Source organism: Saimiri boliviensis, chromosome 2 (assembly GCF_048565385.1).
Source record: "Saimiri boliviensis isolate mSaiBol1 chromosome 2, mSaiBol1.pri, whole genome shotgun sequence".
Lineage (NCBI taxonomy): Eukaryota > Metazoa > Chordata > Mammalia > Primates > Cebidae > Saimiri > Saimiri boliviensis.
The window spans coordinates 138,149,311-138,166,326 of NC_133450.1; the positions used below are offsets into that span (position 1 = coordinate 138,149,311).

A 17,016-nucleotide genomic window follows, 5' to 3' on the forward strand; every position below is an offset into this window, starting at 1 on the left:
CTTTAAAAATAAAAATTTTTTTTTTGAGATGGAGTCTCATTCTGTTGCCCAGGATGGAGTGCAGTGGCTCAACCTCAGCTCATGCCAACCTCGGCCTCCCAGGTTCAAGCGATTCTCCTGCCTCAGCCTCCTCAGTAGCTAGGATTAGAGGTGCCTGCCACCACGTCTGGCTAGATTGGTATATTTTTAGTAGAGACGGGGTTTCACCATGTTGGCCAGGCTAGTCTCAAACTCATGATCTCATGATCTGCCCGCCTCAGCCTCCCAAGGTGCCGAGATTACAGGTGTGAGCCACCTTGCCTGGCCTACAAAAATGCTTTTTAAAGACCTCGGCATTAACTTGACACCCATTCCCAGTTCTTCCAAGAAACATCCATCCCCGCGGCTTCAGGGAAAGGGCTGAGGGTGGAACGCGTGCAAAGGAGCCAAGGCAGCCCGTGGCCGCATGCAGCACCTCAGCGCAGCCCCGCACGGCGGCCGCCCCACAGGCCGCTCCAGCCCTGCGCACCTTCACATCCGCCCCGCAGCAGGGCGCCCGGCAGTGCCGGCAGCTCAGGCTTCTCTCCGGGCACTCATGCTCCAGGTGGCGCTCCTTGTCACCGAGGCGGACCAGGCCTTTGCACGAGGGGCATTCGGTCAGCATGAGCGGGCAGCGGCCTTCGTGGCAGCTCTGGTAACAAAAGAAGAAAGCGTCGGTGGAACTCACATGGGCAGCCACAGCTTCAGCCGAGGACGCCAGGCGGTGTAGCGATGGTGGGCGTCTGCATGCTGATCCCAGAGCCACCTCCCTGCCTGTCCTGGGGGCCGCCCTCTGCAGGGAGCTCTCAGGGTTCCCACAGTTCCAGGCAGGAGGAGATCGGTGTCCTTGTCTCCACTCTCTGCCCCACAGAGCTGGGGGATGCTCTGCCACGGGGGTCTCTGCTGGGTGCCTTGCCACGACCAGGCTCCCCCCCCACCTAAAACAGCCAAGTCCGCAGTCCCTGCTCTGCGCCAGCAGGTTCCTGCCACACACACAGCAGCTGCCAACTGAGAATGCAGGCCACGCTCTTGATCTGACGACCAACACAAGCCGGTCCATGCTAGCTGGGATCCTGTTAGTCCCCACCCCATCCTCATTGTAGGTGGGAGGTGTGAAGAGGCAGGGAACATGCATGGGAGACAGCATGAGGGCAGCTGGCCACTGCCTCCAGTACCAGGAGTCCAGCAAAGTCCTGAGGCACAAGCCCAGCAGGCCAGGGTGCGAGGACTGGGGCCTGGGGCAGGCTGGTTCTGGCTGCACAGCACACGCACTGGAAAGGACCTAAGCCGTGAGGAAGGCAGGCGAGAGGCCAGTGAGACGCAGCAAGGTCACTCAGGAGCCCACACATTCCCACACACTGAGCCACCCCAGGGCTGGGCAGAGGCTCTGCCCTCCTGGAGCTGACAACCTGGTTGAGTGAGCATGGGTGCAGGAACACCGGGAAAGACACGCAGTGGAGGCAGGGCCAGGGAATGTCCCATCAGACGTGGGCTAGGGAGGCAGGACCCGGTGCTGCAGGCTGAAGGTCGGGCAAGGCAGAGGACTGCAAACGTCCAGACGGCCAGGGTGGCAAGGGAAAAGGACGCAGAGGGAAAGGAGGTGGTGCCAGCTCCTCACCACACCCAGGTCAGGAAGAATCTAGAATCTGGGACACAGAACCCAGCCTCTCTGTCCTGCTGCTGCCCCAGGCAGGGCTTCACGGACCACCTGAAGGGCTCTGCCCGGCTGTGAGGGGAGGGACATGGCTGAACCCTACAATGCCTGCCTGGCTGTTGCACTTCAGACTTTAAGGTCGGGAAGCCACCATAGTCACAGAAGGAAAACAGGTGGCAGGTACCACAAAGGTGCTAGTGGAAGGGGAGACAAGGCTGGGTTTGCGATGTGTCTGAGGAGCCACGTGGATCTGCTGACAGACTGAGTGTGTGGCTCACAGGGACACAGAAAAGTCAGGGCCCCCCGGGCCTCTGGCCCAAGCCACACGAGGGCCCGCCTGCCTCCATACGGGGGCAGTGAGGTACAGAAACAGAACAGAACAAGGTTTTTGCTTTTTTGAGAAAGGGTCTCACATTGTCACTGATATGCTTTGCCTGTGTTTCCACCCAAATCTCATCTCCCATAATCCCCACGTGTTGTGGGAGGGACCTGGTGGGAGGAAACTGAATCATGGGGCGAGTCCTTCCCATGCTGGTCTCGTGATAGCAAGTCTCAAGGGATCTGATGGTCTGATGAAGGGCAGTTCCCTGCACACGCTCTCTCTTGCCTGCCGCCATGTAAGACGTGACCTTGCTCAGCCTTCCCCTTCCGCCGTGACTGTGAGGCCTCCCCAGCCGTGTGGAGCTGTGAGTTCACGAAACGTCTTTTTCTTTATAAACTACCCAGCCTTGGGTACTTCTTCATAGTGATATTAAAATGTTCCAATACAGTCACCCAGGCTGGAGTGCAGTGGTAAGAACATAGCTCACTGCAGCCTTGACCTGAGCTTCCAAGCAGCTGGGACTACAGTCACACACCGTCATACCCAGCTAAATTTTTTTGTATTTTTGGTAGAGCCACCTTGCCCAGGCTGGTCTGGAACTCCTGAGCTCAAGCAATCTGCCTAGCTCAGCCTCCTTGAGGTACTGGGATTACAGGTGTAAGCCACCATGCCCGACCAGGGTTAAATAGGTCTTTTGGGAGAAGTCTACCATGGCTGGGAACAGAGAGAGGGAAGGGTAGGCAAAGGAACATGGAGTTTAAGATCTGCCAAGTTTCTTTAATCAGGATAAACATAAAATTTATCATCACCACTTCTACGTGCACAGTTCTGTGGTATTAAGCACATTTTAAATGTCATGTAAACATCATCACCATCTACCTCCATAACTCCTTCCATTGCAGAAACCTGAAACCCTGTTCCTGTTAAACCCTCACTCCCATTCTCCTCCTCCAGCCTCCAGAACCATCCACCAGCTCCGAATTTGATCCCCCGGGGGAATCATGCAATGATGATATTCCTGTGCCTGGCTTAGCTCAATGTGCACAGCACTCAGTTTTGAAACAGGAGATACTAGAGCATATTCTGCGCATGGATGGCACAGCCCAGAGAGTGGAAGACAACTGCATGGGAGAGGAAGGTTCCCGAGAGGCCGCGGTGGGATCTGGGGCAGCAGAGGACCTGGCTGCAGGGCCCTTCACAGGGTGGGGAGTGGGGGTCAGCAGCTCCGTGGAAAGCTGGCTGAAGCTCAGGGGCCTGAGGTGACTCAGGAAAGGCCAAAGCTACTTCCCTCGAGAGGAGAGACCCTGCTCTGGACAGCACAGGCACTTGGGCTGGCTTTCACTCAACCTCGCCCGGGAATGCTCCTCCCGAACCTTCACATAGGCACAGCAGCTACTCCTCAGAGGCGCCCCAGGGCACATGGTCCCAGCCCTCCAAGACCTCCAGCGGCACTGGCCTGAGCTGAGCCTGCTAAAGGAACCAACCTCCCTGAACACGACAGTGCCGTGCCCTCTGCTGCCCACGGACGGGCAGGGACTGAGCCCTCGGCCATACTCAGCACGTAGCAAACCACCATCAAGTTGAATTCAAGAGCAGCCTCAGCAACTATTATGGTTTATGAAACATAAAAACTAAAGCACAAATAGTCAATGTCCTTAGATTTAATTAAAAGACTGTTTAAAACATAATAAAATGGTTGGGCACAATGGGTTCCCACCTGTAATCCCAGCACTTTAGGAGGTCAAGGTGGGAGGATCACTTGACCCCAGGAGTTCGAGGCTGCAGTGAGCTATATGATCTCACCACTACACTCCAGCCTGGGTGACAGAGAAAGACTCTGTCTCTAAAAAAAAATAACTCGCCGGGTGCAGTGGCTCACGCCTGTAATCCCAGCACTCTGAGAGGCTAAGGCAGGTGGATTACGAGGCCAGGAGTTTGAGACCAGAGTGGCCAACAGACTAAAACCCTGTCTCTACTAAAAATACAAAAAAAAAAAATTAGGCAGGTGTGATGGCGGGTGCCTGTAATCCCAGATACTCAGGAGGCTGAGGCAGGAGAATTGCCTGAGCCCAGGCTCCTGCTCACTGCTCACATGTGCTGCGTGCCGGACACGTCAGAAATAAAACCTTCCTCTTGGCACTCACACCTGAACTTGCCCGTGGGACCCCGGGCTGTGCTACAGCTGATACGCCTACCACTATTTGTGTCAGTCTTCTCCCCACCCACGGCGGACACAGTGCAAAGAACTCAAGTTTATTCAGCCAGAATTCAAACTACATGTCTGTCACAAATACAATCATCATACCTTTGAATTTCACTAGAACGTCCACGAGGCTGAGCATACAGCCTTTCCTGGCCTTTCCACTGCTCGTGTGGCCGGCCTGTGTCCTCTCTGGAAAGTCTCCCTGCCCCTCCACCACCCAGCTGCCAGAACAAGCAGCTCCGGGCCTGCTGGGGAATTCAGCTCTGCTATTAGCACTAGGCAGGTACCCAATAAACATTTTTTATCTGAAGTTTTAATATCATTCAATTTGCCCAGGTGCAGTGGCTTATGCCAGGAATCCAAGCACTTCAGGAGGCCAAGGCAGGTGGATCCCTTGAGGTCAGGAGTTCAAGACCAGCATGGCAAACATGGTAAAACCCCATCTCTACCAGATATACAAAAAATTAGCCAGGTATGGTCGCAGGTGCCTACAGGCTGAAGCAGAAGAACTGCCTGAACCCGGCAGGTCGAGGTTACAGTGAGCTGAGATCACACCACTGCACTCTAGCCTGCACAACAGAGCAAGACCCCGTCTCAAAAAAAATAATAATAAAAATAAAAAATGAGGGCCAGGCGCGGTAGCTCAAGCCTGTAATCCCAGCACTTTGGGAGGCCGAGGCGGGTGGATCACGAGGTCAGGAGATCGAGACCATCTGGTCAACATGGTGAAACCCTGTCTCTACTAAAAATACAAAAAAAATTAGCTGGGCATGGTGGCGCGTGCCTGTAATCCCAGCTACTCAGGAGGCTGAGGCAGGAGAATTGCCTGAACCCAGGAGGCGGAGGTTGCGGTGAACCGAGATCGCGCCATTGCACTCCAGCCTGGGTAACAAGAGTGAAACTCCGTCTCAAAAAAAAAATAAAATAAAAAAATAAAAAATGAATAAAATCATTCAGTTCCTAGAAAGGTGTTATTGCAAAGGAAAAACATAATCAAAAGCTAAGCAGGATTTTCCACTTTTCCAAAAAAATTCAGACCACCAAGGAAAAAAAGCCGCCTTAGCCTCAGCACTGCATTCCCAACAACGCCCCAACCAGCAGCGCACTCTGAGCATGCTGAGAGCAAGGACAGGCGGCTCCCCACTCTGCAGAGAGGGTTTCATTTCCGCCCCCATGTGTGTGACGCTTACAGCCAGTGAGAGGTTTTATCAATAAAATCAAAGGCCACAGCCAAGCTATTCCAGAGCTGTGCCCGCCCCTCCCACATGACCAAACCCGACTCCTCTCAGGGACTTTCCAGAGCTCTCAAAGGGTGCAGCCAGGGACTTTCCACCCTGCGTGCCTGCCGGGCCGCGTGGCGCCCCAGCCCGGGGGCTGGCTATGGTTCCTGGCCCTCAGCCGGACGCCTTCATAATTGTCAATGTTGCATCCCATGAGCCTGGAGGTGGCAGGGACCCCAGAGGACTCGGGGTTTAGTGCGGGGCTGGGAACTGTGACCCAACATGTCTCCCAGGTGCCTCTCAGTCCTCTCAGAGGGTAGTATGGCACACAGCACCCCTGCTCCCTGCACCCAGCTGGTGCCCTCACACTCCCAGGGAGACCCTGACCCTGGGCAACCTACCCAGGAAGCCATCCCCCTTGCAAACAGCACTGGGTGATGACCAAGCCACAGGTCTCTTTAGAAGAGCAGGGCTGGGACGGATGACATTACGCACTGCAGCCGCTCGGGCAGCAGACCCGCACGGGAGCCCAGAAAGTCTGGTGTTGTGCTTTGTGGTTGCGGGCGGTCTGACATCTCGGCCCACAGAGGTTGGGGTCTCACTCCGGGGCAGTGCCCTGGAGCTCCAGCTCCGCGTCCAGGACTCAGTCCCTGTGCTAGGGAGGAAAGCACATCCCCTTGTCCACCCCAGATGCAGCTGGGAGGTTCTGAAAAAATGAAACCTGGAGCCCAAAGACCACAAAGCAGAGGATGTCAAAAGACCGAGGGAGGTGTGGCCAGGCCTGTGGGGCAGGGAGTGGGAAAGGAGAAACCCACAATAATGCAGGTCCAACTCCAAACCCAACAGACCACACCCCAAGGTCCGGCTGAGTAGGACATCCCAGCCCCTGCCTGGGCAGGAAGCTCTCCTAAGTGCAGACAGCCAGGGTTCCAAGCAAACAGCCCTCACAGCCTCACCAACCTGGAGCCGGACTGGATGGCATCAAGGTGCCTCCTCTCTGAGATTCCGATTACAACTCAGTACTCACGGAGCAGTGACCCTTGCCCCTCCATTCTACTTCCTGTCTCCACGGATGTGACCACTCCCAGGATGTCATGTAAGTGGAATCATAGAGGATTTGTCCTTTGGTGGCTGGCTCATTCTACTCAGTATAATGCCCTCAGAGTTCACCTCTGGGGAGCACGTGTCCGAATCTTCTTCCTTCCTAAGGCTGAATCACATGCCACCAAGTGCAGAGACCACACTCTCCATATTTACCCATTCGTCCGTGGACACTGGGCTGCCTCTACCTGTGGGCTCTGTGGACAGCGTTAGTCCCGGAATCCCGCGCAAGGATCCCAGAGGGAAACTTCTTAAAGGGCACTCATTACCATGAGAAAGACTGCACAGCTTGGTGAGCTGCAGAGGCCTGGATTAGCTCTCTCAGCACCTCCCGGCCTCTGCACTACAGGCTAAGTTTCCAAACGCCGAAAAGTTGACAGGAGACTTGCACTGAAGCTCCCAATACGCCCATGCAGGAAGGCGAGCCCACCTCACCTGGCACACAGGGACAAATGTGTCCATTTCCAAGTGACGTGCGGGCCGCTGCCTATGTTGCTGGCTGAAAGCCTTTCTGTGACCACAGGACAAATGTGTCCATTATTTCTGCTATCTCCAGTGTCAACACAATTCAAAATAAGAAATCCTTTGTGAACACAAGAGACACAACAAAAACTCCCACCAAACTCGACAGCTGCAGTCCCAGCACACGGCGATCTTCCCGCCATTCCCGAGAAATGCTACTGCTTCGATAACCACGCCTTCCCGGGGCTCACACAGGCACCTCCCACCCTCACAGCCACCAACGACCAACAGACAAGAAACCTGAGGCACAGAGAGGGCTAGCACCTCACCGGAGGCCACACAGCCCAGCTCACAGAGAGGGCTAGCACCTCACCGGAGGCCACACAGCCCCAGCTCACAGAGAGGGCTAGCACTTCACCGGAGGTCACACAGCCCCAGCTCACAGAGAGGGCTAGCACCTCACCGGAGGCCACAGCTCCAGCTCCCGGTGCAGGTCTGCGCTCTGCACTACGTGTGCTCCTTTTCTTTTTTTTTTTTTGAGACAAAGTCTCGCTTTGTCGCCAGGCGCCAGGCTGGAATGCAATGGCCCAATCTCGGCTCACGCAACTCCCCTGCCTCAGCCTCCCAAGTAGCTGGGACTACAGGTGCACGCCACCACACCCAGCTAATTTTTGTATTTTTAGTAGAGACGGGGTTTCACCATGTTGGCCAGGATGGCCTCAATCTCTTGACCTTGTGATCTGCCTGCCTCCGCCTCCCAAAGTGCTAGGATTACAGGCGGGAGCCACTGTGCCCTGCCCACTACGTGAGTTTCTAAGTGGACATACTCTAAGGAGCAGCCCTGTCTTTTCCTCCACAGACATCAGACAGGCTTCAGCCCCAGCACAAGGAAAGTACAGGCCAAGGTCATGACTGCTTCAGGGTGGGGACGACCCTGACTGCTGGGGCTTCTGTCACCATGCAACATGCAGGATCTGAAGAGCCGCCCAACTTTACCTCGTACTCCTTCAGGGTTCCCTTCCAGGTGCACCCATCACTGGGACAGACGGCCGGAAGGCTCTCCACCTCCCTTCGGGCAGCATTATCCGGGAAGGCCTAGGGAGAGGAACAGCCTCAGGTTAAACCTGCACCCGGCCTCCCCGCTGAAACCGAGGAGCACAGGGCACGCACCCAGACCAAACCAAACCAACTCCGTGTCATGCCACCTTCCTGGGCCACCCTAGGAGCGAGGATGACTCTCAAGACTGACTCACCTTGATGCCAAAGTTTCCAAGCCCTAAACTTCCCAAGTCTGTGAAGGGACAACTTCTGGCTGCCTTGTTTTTTTTTTTTTTGAGAAAGGGTCTCGCCTTGTAGTCCAGGCTGGAGTGCAGTGGCATGATCTTGGCTCACTGCAACCTCCATCCCCCAGGCTCAACCAATCCTCCCACCTCAGCCTCCCAAGTGGCTGGGACTATAGGCATGCGCCACCATGCCTGGCTAAGTTTTTGTATCTCTGGTAGACACGGGGTTTCGCCATGTTGCCCAGGCTTGTCTCGAACTCCTGAGCTCAGGCACCTGCCTCGACCTTCCAAAGTGCTGGAATTATAGCCACCATGACCAGCCAACTTCTGGCTTCTAAAGCTTCACTTGGCCACTGGTGTTGTGTTTTGTTTTGCTTTCCAGAGACAGGGTCTTGCTCTGTTGCCCAGGCTGTAATGGAGTGGTGTGATCACAGCCAACTGCAGCCTCTATCTCCTGGGCTTAAGCAATCCTCCCACCTCAGTCTCCCAAGTAGCTGGGACTAAAGGCATGTGCCAACTACACCCAGCTAAGTTTTTGTTGTTGTTGTTGGGATTTTTGTTTTGTTTTGTTTGAGATGGAGTATTGCTCTGTTGTCTAGGCTGGAGTACAGTGGCATGATCTTGACTCACTGCAACCTCCACCTCCCAGGTTCAAGCAATCCTCCTGCCTCAGCCTCCCAAGTAGCTGGGACTACAGGTGCACACCACCACACCCGGAGAATTTTTGTATGTTTAGTAGTGACGGGGTTACACCATGTGGGTCAGGCTGGTCTCAAACTCCTGACCTCAGGTGATCCACCTACCTCGGTCCCCCAAAGTCCCCCAAAGTGCTGGGATTACAAGTATGAGGTACTGTGCCCAGTCCCTGCTAAGTTTTTAATTTTTTACAGAGACAAGGTCTCACTATGTTGCCCAGGCTGGTCTCAAACTCCTGGACTCAAGCGATCCTCCTGCCTGGGTGTCCCAAAGTGCTGGCATTAGTTGTGAGCCACTGTGCCCAGCCCCACCCATGTTGTTAAAGCAAATTCCAAGACGTTTTCTGTTCAACATTTTTAGCTTCAATTTATTTTACTTACCGAACTGCTTTCTAAAATAGAAATGCCTTCTTCATATATGCCCTCGTGAACACACGCGGCACAGTTCTGAGGCCCAGAGCTAGTAGGGAAGTAAAGAAAATCCCACTATGAAATGTAATGCAAAACATAAATGAACACCGTTTGCTTCAGTTCAAAAACCTAACATCACACCATGGTTTCTTTAAACCTTCTCATCTTTAATGAAACCAACAGCAAGCATATGTTAACCGTACATTTTTTTAACCCCCAGGATTCACAGTACAATGTTTTTAAAGATTTAAAGTAGATGAGAAGATCTGAATCCTGACAGGAGTACTCAGGGCACGACCTCCTGAGGCCAAATCATTCCTTGTGTGTGAACAAGGCCTTCCTAAAAAGCCAAGGACACCTGCCAAAGGAGCTCAGGTGTTGCACAGCCGTGCTGACCCACAGAGGCCATGCCTCTCAGACCGCTCAGCTGCCAGAAAGGCGGCTGGCTGTCTTAGCTGCCTAGAGCAGCCGAAAAGGGAGCAGGAGACGGAGCTTTCAACTTTCTGGTACTCACATTAAAAATAATAAAAAGGTAAAATTAACTGTAATGATTATTATATTTAACCCCATGTATCCAAAACAGTATTTCAAATTGCTATTTTAAAATTATTAACTTTACATTCTTTGCGTTAAACCTCCGAAAGCCAGGCAGTATTGACACCTGCAGCACATCTAAGCCGAACCCGGCTGTGCTGGGAGCTACCAGGCTGGGCAGTGTGGCTCAAAAGCCAGCCCTGCCTGCCAGCCCCTCCTCCCAGCCTGCAGGCCCACGCACCTGAGGATGCTGGCCAGGCAGAAGGAGCAGTAGCGGTGGCCACACTGCGCCTGGACGGGCCTTCGCAGGACGTTTCTGCAGGCGGAACACAGGTACTTGGCTTCCAGTTTGGTCCCCAGGAGGGTCTTGGAGAAGCCAGGCTGCAGCAACTCCAGGGAGCCAGGGGGGGTCACGCTAGCAGCAGCCATGAGAGCTGTGACCCCCACGAATGACAAAGCCCTGAGGAAGAACACACAGCATGCTACACCTCAATTCCAGAACAGTCCTCCTGAGAGAACACCAAACCGATCAGTGGCAGGCAAGGGTGAGGGGTCAGGTCCCTGCTGACCTGCCGACAAGACTGAGAGGCAGAGCTTCGGGGAGCCGCGGAGACCCTCAAGTCCCATCTCCCGCTGCTAGCGTGGAAACCAGGGCTCAGTGAGGGTGAGGACCACACAGCTGGCGTCCACATACCCAGCCCACAGCTCAAAGAGGCACGGACACACGGGCTTCCTGCCACTCACCCCTCATCCCCAGCTAGGGCACAGGCTGTACTCCTGTTAACACTAACCATCAGAGGTTCTCAGGACTAGGCTCTCAGTCTCCCCATGTAATAAGCATGTTCTAGAGTGGTGGACGCCTTCGAAAGCGTATCTCACCAAACCCACGGGGCAGCAGACGCCCACCTGCCAGCACTCAGGCCCCAGAGACACTTGGGAGAGAGCCATGCCAGCAGAGCAACCCTGGGGCAGGAGTGCAGCCACCTGGGGCTGGCGGTGCAAGCTCCCTCTGGCTACCACGTTTCCACACTGCAGACGACACACATGGCCTTCAGAGTCCTCCGTGTGCTAGCCCTGCCCTGGCGCTTGCTGTCCACTGGAACTCAGTAAGCCCCACCAAGGCAGCCACGGACAGCCTCAGCACCCTGGACCAGGCCCTCTCCTCTGCCTCTCTAAGCACCAAGGCCACTCTGTGCCGTGCCCACTCTCCCTGCCTCTCTGAGCACTGTCCAGCCACCCCTGCACCCCACCCTTCCTCCTGGACTAACTGGGGTTCTTCCTCCCTCAGCCTCCTGGGCGGACGCTCCACGGGGCTCCACTCCCTTTACAGAGCACCCTCAGGCGGCCTCTCTCCCCGGCCATCACAGAGCTCCCATTATGTGGGGAGGGGCCTGCTCAGGGCTGGGCTGATGCTGAGGACAGAGGAAGGGAACAATGAGGATGTCTAGACCCACTCGCCGGGCAGAGTGGGCAGACAGGGAGGGCAAGCAGTCACCCAGCACGCCAAGGGTTTCCTCGAGGCCTCACTCGGCTCCCAGCATCAACACCACCCAAGAGGCTTCTCGGGAAAGCCAGAGTCCTTTAGAAGGGCAGGGGGGTGAGCAAGGACAACCGACTGCAAATCTCCAAATCACACTTTCTCCTGTCAGCATTTTCATGGGAAAAAGGGGAGACAGGCATTCAGTGCCCCCCAGCCCTGTAAGCAGTTTGGGAAAAGCTTGAGTCCAACGACCTCAAAGCTTCTGGCTGAAGTGAAGTTAGTGCACGTGCTGGCCCCACAAAGCACAGAGAACTTCCACAGCCCAGACGCCCATGAGAACACACTGGACAGCAACCCTGGAGGCTCCACAGGTAGCAACAGGGGGCTGAGGACAAGAGAGGCAGAGACCACGGCAACCACAGAGGCTCCCCAGGTGGCAACGGGAGTTTGCAGATGCAGGGCAGATCAGGCATGTCCACAGTCTTGCACCCGGAACCAGGCCACGGCAACCATGCAGGCTCCCCAGGTAGCAACAGGGGGCTGCAGATGAGGGGCAGACACATGCGTGTCCACAGCCTCACGTGGGGAACCAGGCTGGGCATGAGGACCTGGAACCCGCTGCTCCCTGGCAGCAGCCTCCAGAGCCTTCCTGTGTCCCCACGGAACATGCCTCACCTGGTGCTCAGCTGCTACGCTCCTTAAAACAGCAGCCTGTAGGCCAAGCCAGCTCTAAGTATGCTCTGCCCCCAGTCCCAGCCCCTGAGGGCCCCTTGAGATAAGGAGGGACTGGGGGCATCTCTGTAGCAAGAAAGCAGTCTTATTTCAGGGAACTGGGGATAGCCAGGGAGGGGCTTCCAGTGCCGCCCACATGGCCGGGGCTCACTCCTAGAAGGTGGACTCCAGGCAGGGCAACCTGGGAATGGGGAGGAGAAAGAATAGGGCATGGTATGGGCTGCGATCCCCAGGAGGCAGCCCAGCGAGGCAGGGACTGACAGGCAAGCCTGGCCTGAGGGTGAAGGGTGGCCTCCAGAGTCCTCTCCCCAGAGGGCAACTCTTGGGGCGGCATTTTATTTACCTAAGGAACCACTTCTCAGAACCATTCCAACTTTTTTTTTTCTCCTGAGACAGTCTCACGCTCTATCGCCCAGGCTGGAGTGCAGTGGCACAATCTTGGCTCACTGCAACCTCTGCCTCCTGGGTTCAAGCAACTCTTCTGCCTCAGCCTCTCGAGCAGCTGGGACTACAGGTGCAAGCCACTATGCCTGGCTAATTTTTTGTATATATACGTATTTTTCTTTTGAGACGGAGTCTCACTCTGTTGCCAGGTTGGAGTGCAGTAGCATGATCTCTGCTCACTGTAACCTCCGCCTCCTGGGTTCAAGTAATTCTCCTGCCTCAGCCTCCCAAGCAGCTGGGACACAGGTGTGTGACACCACACCCAGCTAATTTTTTTGTATTTTTAGTAGAGATGGGGTTTCGCCATGTTGGTCAGGATGGTCTCAATCTCTTGACCTCATAATCTGCCCACCTTGGCCTCCCAAAGTGCTCAGCCACCGTGCCCAGCCTAATTTTCATATTTTCAGTAGAGATGAGGTTTCACCATGTTGGCCAGGCTGGTCTTGAACTCCTGGCTTCACGTGACTCACCCACCTCAGCCTCCCAATGTGCTGGGATTCCAGATGGGAGCCACTGTGCCCAGCCCATTCCAACATTTAAAAAACAAACATTATTTTCCCTTTTTCCTCCAGGAAGGACAGTGGATGCTGACTGCTCTGTGCCTGGACACCAGCCCCAAGATGGGAATCTTGCTGTGCTGCTGGAGCCTGACTGATGCTTCCAGCAAGTCAGCTCAGCCACAGGCCCTAACACCGCACACCTGCTCTGCTGTCTTTCCAAGGCCCAAGTTGCCAAAAGAGTGTCCTGGAAGCTTCGGGTCACTTGCATCCTTGAAGAAGCATGGACCCATCCACCAACCAGAGCGGCAGCAGGAAGGCTGTGGCCACAGCACTGAAGAAAACAAAGTCCCACAATGTAGCCCTGACATAGCAGCGTGGGTCACCTGGTCCCAGGACTGCTCGCCTGAGAGTGGCTGACCTTTCCCAGAAGGCCCAGGACTGGCAAGTCTCAGAAAGACCCAAGAGGCCAGAACACTGCTGAGGCCCTTCCCTCATCCTCTCACCTCTGCTCAGGTTGCTGCCTCAGAAAGAGCTTCCTCTTCCCAGCTCTCTCTCTTCTCCGCCATTCACCAGGGTTTGTCACCTACAAACGTGGGAGGCTTTCATTTTTCTTTATAAACAGCGGCTCCCTATGTTGCCCTAGGTGGAATACACTAACCATTCACAGGCATGATAGCCACACACTACAGGCTGGAATTCCTGGGCTCAAGTGATCCTCCCGCCAGTCTCTCAAGTGGCTGGGACCACAGGTGAGTGCACCTCCATGCCCCAGCTATCCAGAATGCTTTCTGAGCCATTCCTTGTCCAATCAAAGGCCAATCCCACTGGCTCTGCCCTCCATGCTGCCAGCACTGGCCCCTTCTCTGGCCTCCACCCTGCCCTCTGCTCCTCCTTCACACTCACATCAGAAGGGCACCCCTCACTGAGGGCTCCCCAAGAGCATCCTGAGCACTGAGAAGGCAACCCAGACATGGGGTTTAGCCCCATCTGGCCTTGTCCCCACCCTGTCCTCAGGATGCCCCCGATCCCCCTGCTCCCCTCTGTTTCCTGAATGCACTGAACCCTGAACATCTTTGCCCTGCTTGGAAGAGCCCCCAGTGCTGGTCCCTGTGGATGTGCACACCTGCCCCATGGCAACCCTGAGGTGGGCCTAAGAAACCTGCGCCCAGGACAAGGCCCAGCAGCCTTCCAAGACTTGCCTCCAACCTCCATGTAATGTCCCCAGATCTCAAAAAGTGGAAGGAAAGTTTACCTGTAAACCCTGAAAAAGGGCCACTAGCAGCTGGGTGAGGTGGCTCACACCTGTAATCCCAGCACTTTGGTAGGCTCAGGCGGTGGATCACCTGAGGTCAGGAGTTCAAGACCAGGCTGGCCAACATGGTGAGACCCTGTCTCTACTAAAAGTACAAAAAATTAGCCAGGCATTGTGGTGTAAGCCTGTAATCCTAGCTACTTGGGAGGCTGAGGCAGGAGAATCGCTTGAACCTGGGAGGCGGAGGTTGCAGTGAGCCGAGATTGTGCCAGTGCACTCCAGCCTGGGCAACAGAGCAAGCCCGTCCGAAAAACACACACAACAAAACAAAACAAATAGAAAAATAGAAAAAATTAGCCAGGTGTGATGGTGTGCACCTGTGGTCCCAACTACTCAGAAGGCTGAGGTGGGAGGATCACTCAAGCCTAGGAGGAGGAGGTTGCAGTGAGCCCAGGTTCCCAACGCAGAGTGTGGCCTCCAACCGCCACCCCCACGCCTCCCTCTCCTCCGCCACAGACACTCCTCACAGGCATGGCCTCACATGACCATCATATTGTCCTGACACACTGGGAGGGGCAGGGATCATTATTCCCATTTCCAGATGAACACACAATCCCAGAAAGCCAGGCCACAGCAGGGAGCCCGGTCCAAGGCCCCTGAGGTCCCACTGACGACCACAGTGCACCCTGGGGTTCTTTGTGCTTAGAGACTCCGTAAGTATTTTATCTGAATCTCATTTATAAATATATTTTAAGGACTAACGAAAACCATCACAAAGACTCAAAAGTGCTACACCAAAACTTTACCACACTTCTGACACTATCCCAATCTGTTCCCACTTTGGAAAAAAACTTGAGGCCAGGTGCCGCGGCTCACACCTATAATTCCGGCACTTTAGGAGGCCGAGACAGGTGGGTCATGAGGTCAAGAGATTGAGACCATCCTGACCAACAAGGTGAAACCCCGTCTCTACTAAAAATACAAGAATTGGGCCAGGCGAGGTGGCTCACGTCTATAATCCTAGCACTTTGGGAGGCTGAGGCAGGTGGATCACGAGGTCAGGAGTTTGAGATCAGTCTGGCCAACATGGTGAAACCCTGTCTGTACTAAAGATACAAAAAAATTAGGCAGGCATAGTGATAGGCGAGACTCCATCTCTAAATAAATAAATAAATATCTAAAAAAATACAAAAATTAGCCGGGCGTGGTGCCATGCACCTGTAGTCCCAGCTCCTTGGGAAGCTGAGGCAGGAGAATTGCTTGAACCTGGGAGGCAGAGATTGCAGTGAGCCGAGATCGTGCCACTGCACTCCAGCCTGGGCAACAGGAGTAAAATCCTGTCTCAAAATAAACAAACAAAATTATAATTTTAGACGTAACCCCATCTTTTTCAGGCTGAACGTAATACCAAATAGAAGCTTGGTAACAACCTAAACTCCTAACAATTGTTTATACAAAAGCATCAAACACAAGTGTGGCAGGAGAGGAGCGCTTGAATCTTAGAAGTGTTCATGCACAATACATTTAGTTTCTCTTATTAAAAACCAGGGCCGTTAACAGGGAGAGAGACTGTTACCGTGCAGCAATTCTGTCCCTTCAAGATCACACGGCCACAAAGCAGGGTCCGTTCTCAGTCTGTTTCCCTTGACTCCCTCCTCCTCCGAGCCCCATCTTCAGTAGCTGTCAGACAGCTCTTCGGCCCCACACCCCGAGTGCGGGCTTGGCGCTCTTCCGCCCGGACCCTCAGCCCTCAGGACCTCACAATGACAACTGCAGACACCCAGCTCCGGCCCTGACCGTTCCCGACCCCAGGCTGCACGTGGCCGCCTCCCGAGAGCCCACGGTGCTGTGACTCCCTCATCTCGGCCTCGCAAGCGCCCGGATCCTTGCACGTTCCAGCTCCGCTCCTTGCCGGCTCAGCCTTCCGCACACACACCCCTGCCACTGCCAGGCCCGGGCCCGTCCGCCGCGGCCCACCCGGGAACCGGCTCCCGGCTGCCCCCCGCCCTCCCCGCAGCCAAGAGGGGACTCCACGCGGGCTCAGCCGGGGCTCCCCAGCCGCTCAGCAGGAAGGCAGTGGGGGCCGGCTCCGCCCCCGGCCCCACGGGTTTTCCCCGACCCGGGCCGGGGGGCGCGGGCGGCCTCTGGGGTCGGAGGCGCCCCGACCCGCGCGGGCACGCAGCCGAGCGGGGGCGCGGGGCCTCGGGGACTCCGGGGGCCCACACCTGCGCGTGGACGGGGCGACAGGGGCGGGGCCGGGTCGGGTGGGCCGCCCACGGGCCGCGGGCGAGGCTGGGACCCACGACCCCGCGCGAGACCCCCGGCCGTCCCCCGCGCCGCTCCGAGGACGACCGCGCGCGTTCGCGAACTTTCCCGCGCCGGCCCCGCTTGGACTCGGTTTCCGGCCCAGCGGCTCAGAGAAATCCCCTCGGGCCGGCCCCGCCCCCCGTCCCGCCGCCTCTCCCGCCCCCACCCCCGCTCCCGCTCCCGCCCGGGGTCTTCCTGAGAGGCAGCTGTGCCCGCGCCCGCGCCCGCGCCCGGCCCCGCACCCGACCCCGCGCCCGCGTCCGCGCCCGACCCCGCGCTCGCCTCACCCAACGGTCGCCGCGCGCCCGGAACCGAAGGCCCGCCCCGCCTCCGCCCCCGACGCCGCTGCTCCGCTGATGGACGGACACGGGAGCCAACCATAGGAAGCCATAGAGAGC

General features: G+C 55.9%; 1 protein-coding gene across 9 annotated transcripts in view; it reads right to left on the reverse strand.

Moving 5' to 3' along the window:
• The window catches only part of TRAF2 (TNF receptor associated factor 2), a 32,694-nt gene extending 15,740 nt beyond the window's left edge, over window positions 1–16,954 (reverse strand). The window contains exons 1-5 of one of the 9 annotated variants that reach the window (XM_039461381.2): window positions 16,906–16,954; window positions 10,145–10,363; window positions 9,340–9,418; window positions 7,977–8,075; window positions 509–670 (exon numbers count right to left, since the gene is read on the reverse strand). In XM_039461381.2, the coding sequence (XP_039317315.1) occupies window positions 509–670; window positions 7,977–8,075; window positions 9,340–9,418; window positions 10,145–10,332 (528 nt within the window). In that variant the 5' untranslated portion in view covers window positions 10,333–10,363; window positions 16,906–16,954. Of the gene's footprint in view, window positions 1–508; window positions 671–7,976; window positions 8,076–9,339; window positions 9,419–10,144; window positions 16,772–16,905 lie in introns of those variants that run through there. The other 8 variants (XM_039461383.2, XM_010352138.3, XM_074394456.1 and 5 more) reach the window with 8 other exon arrangements.
• Window positions 16,955–17,016: the final 62 nt, after the last annotated feature.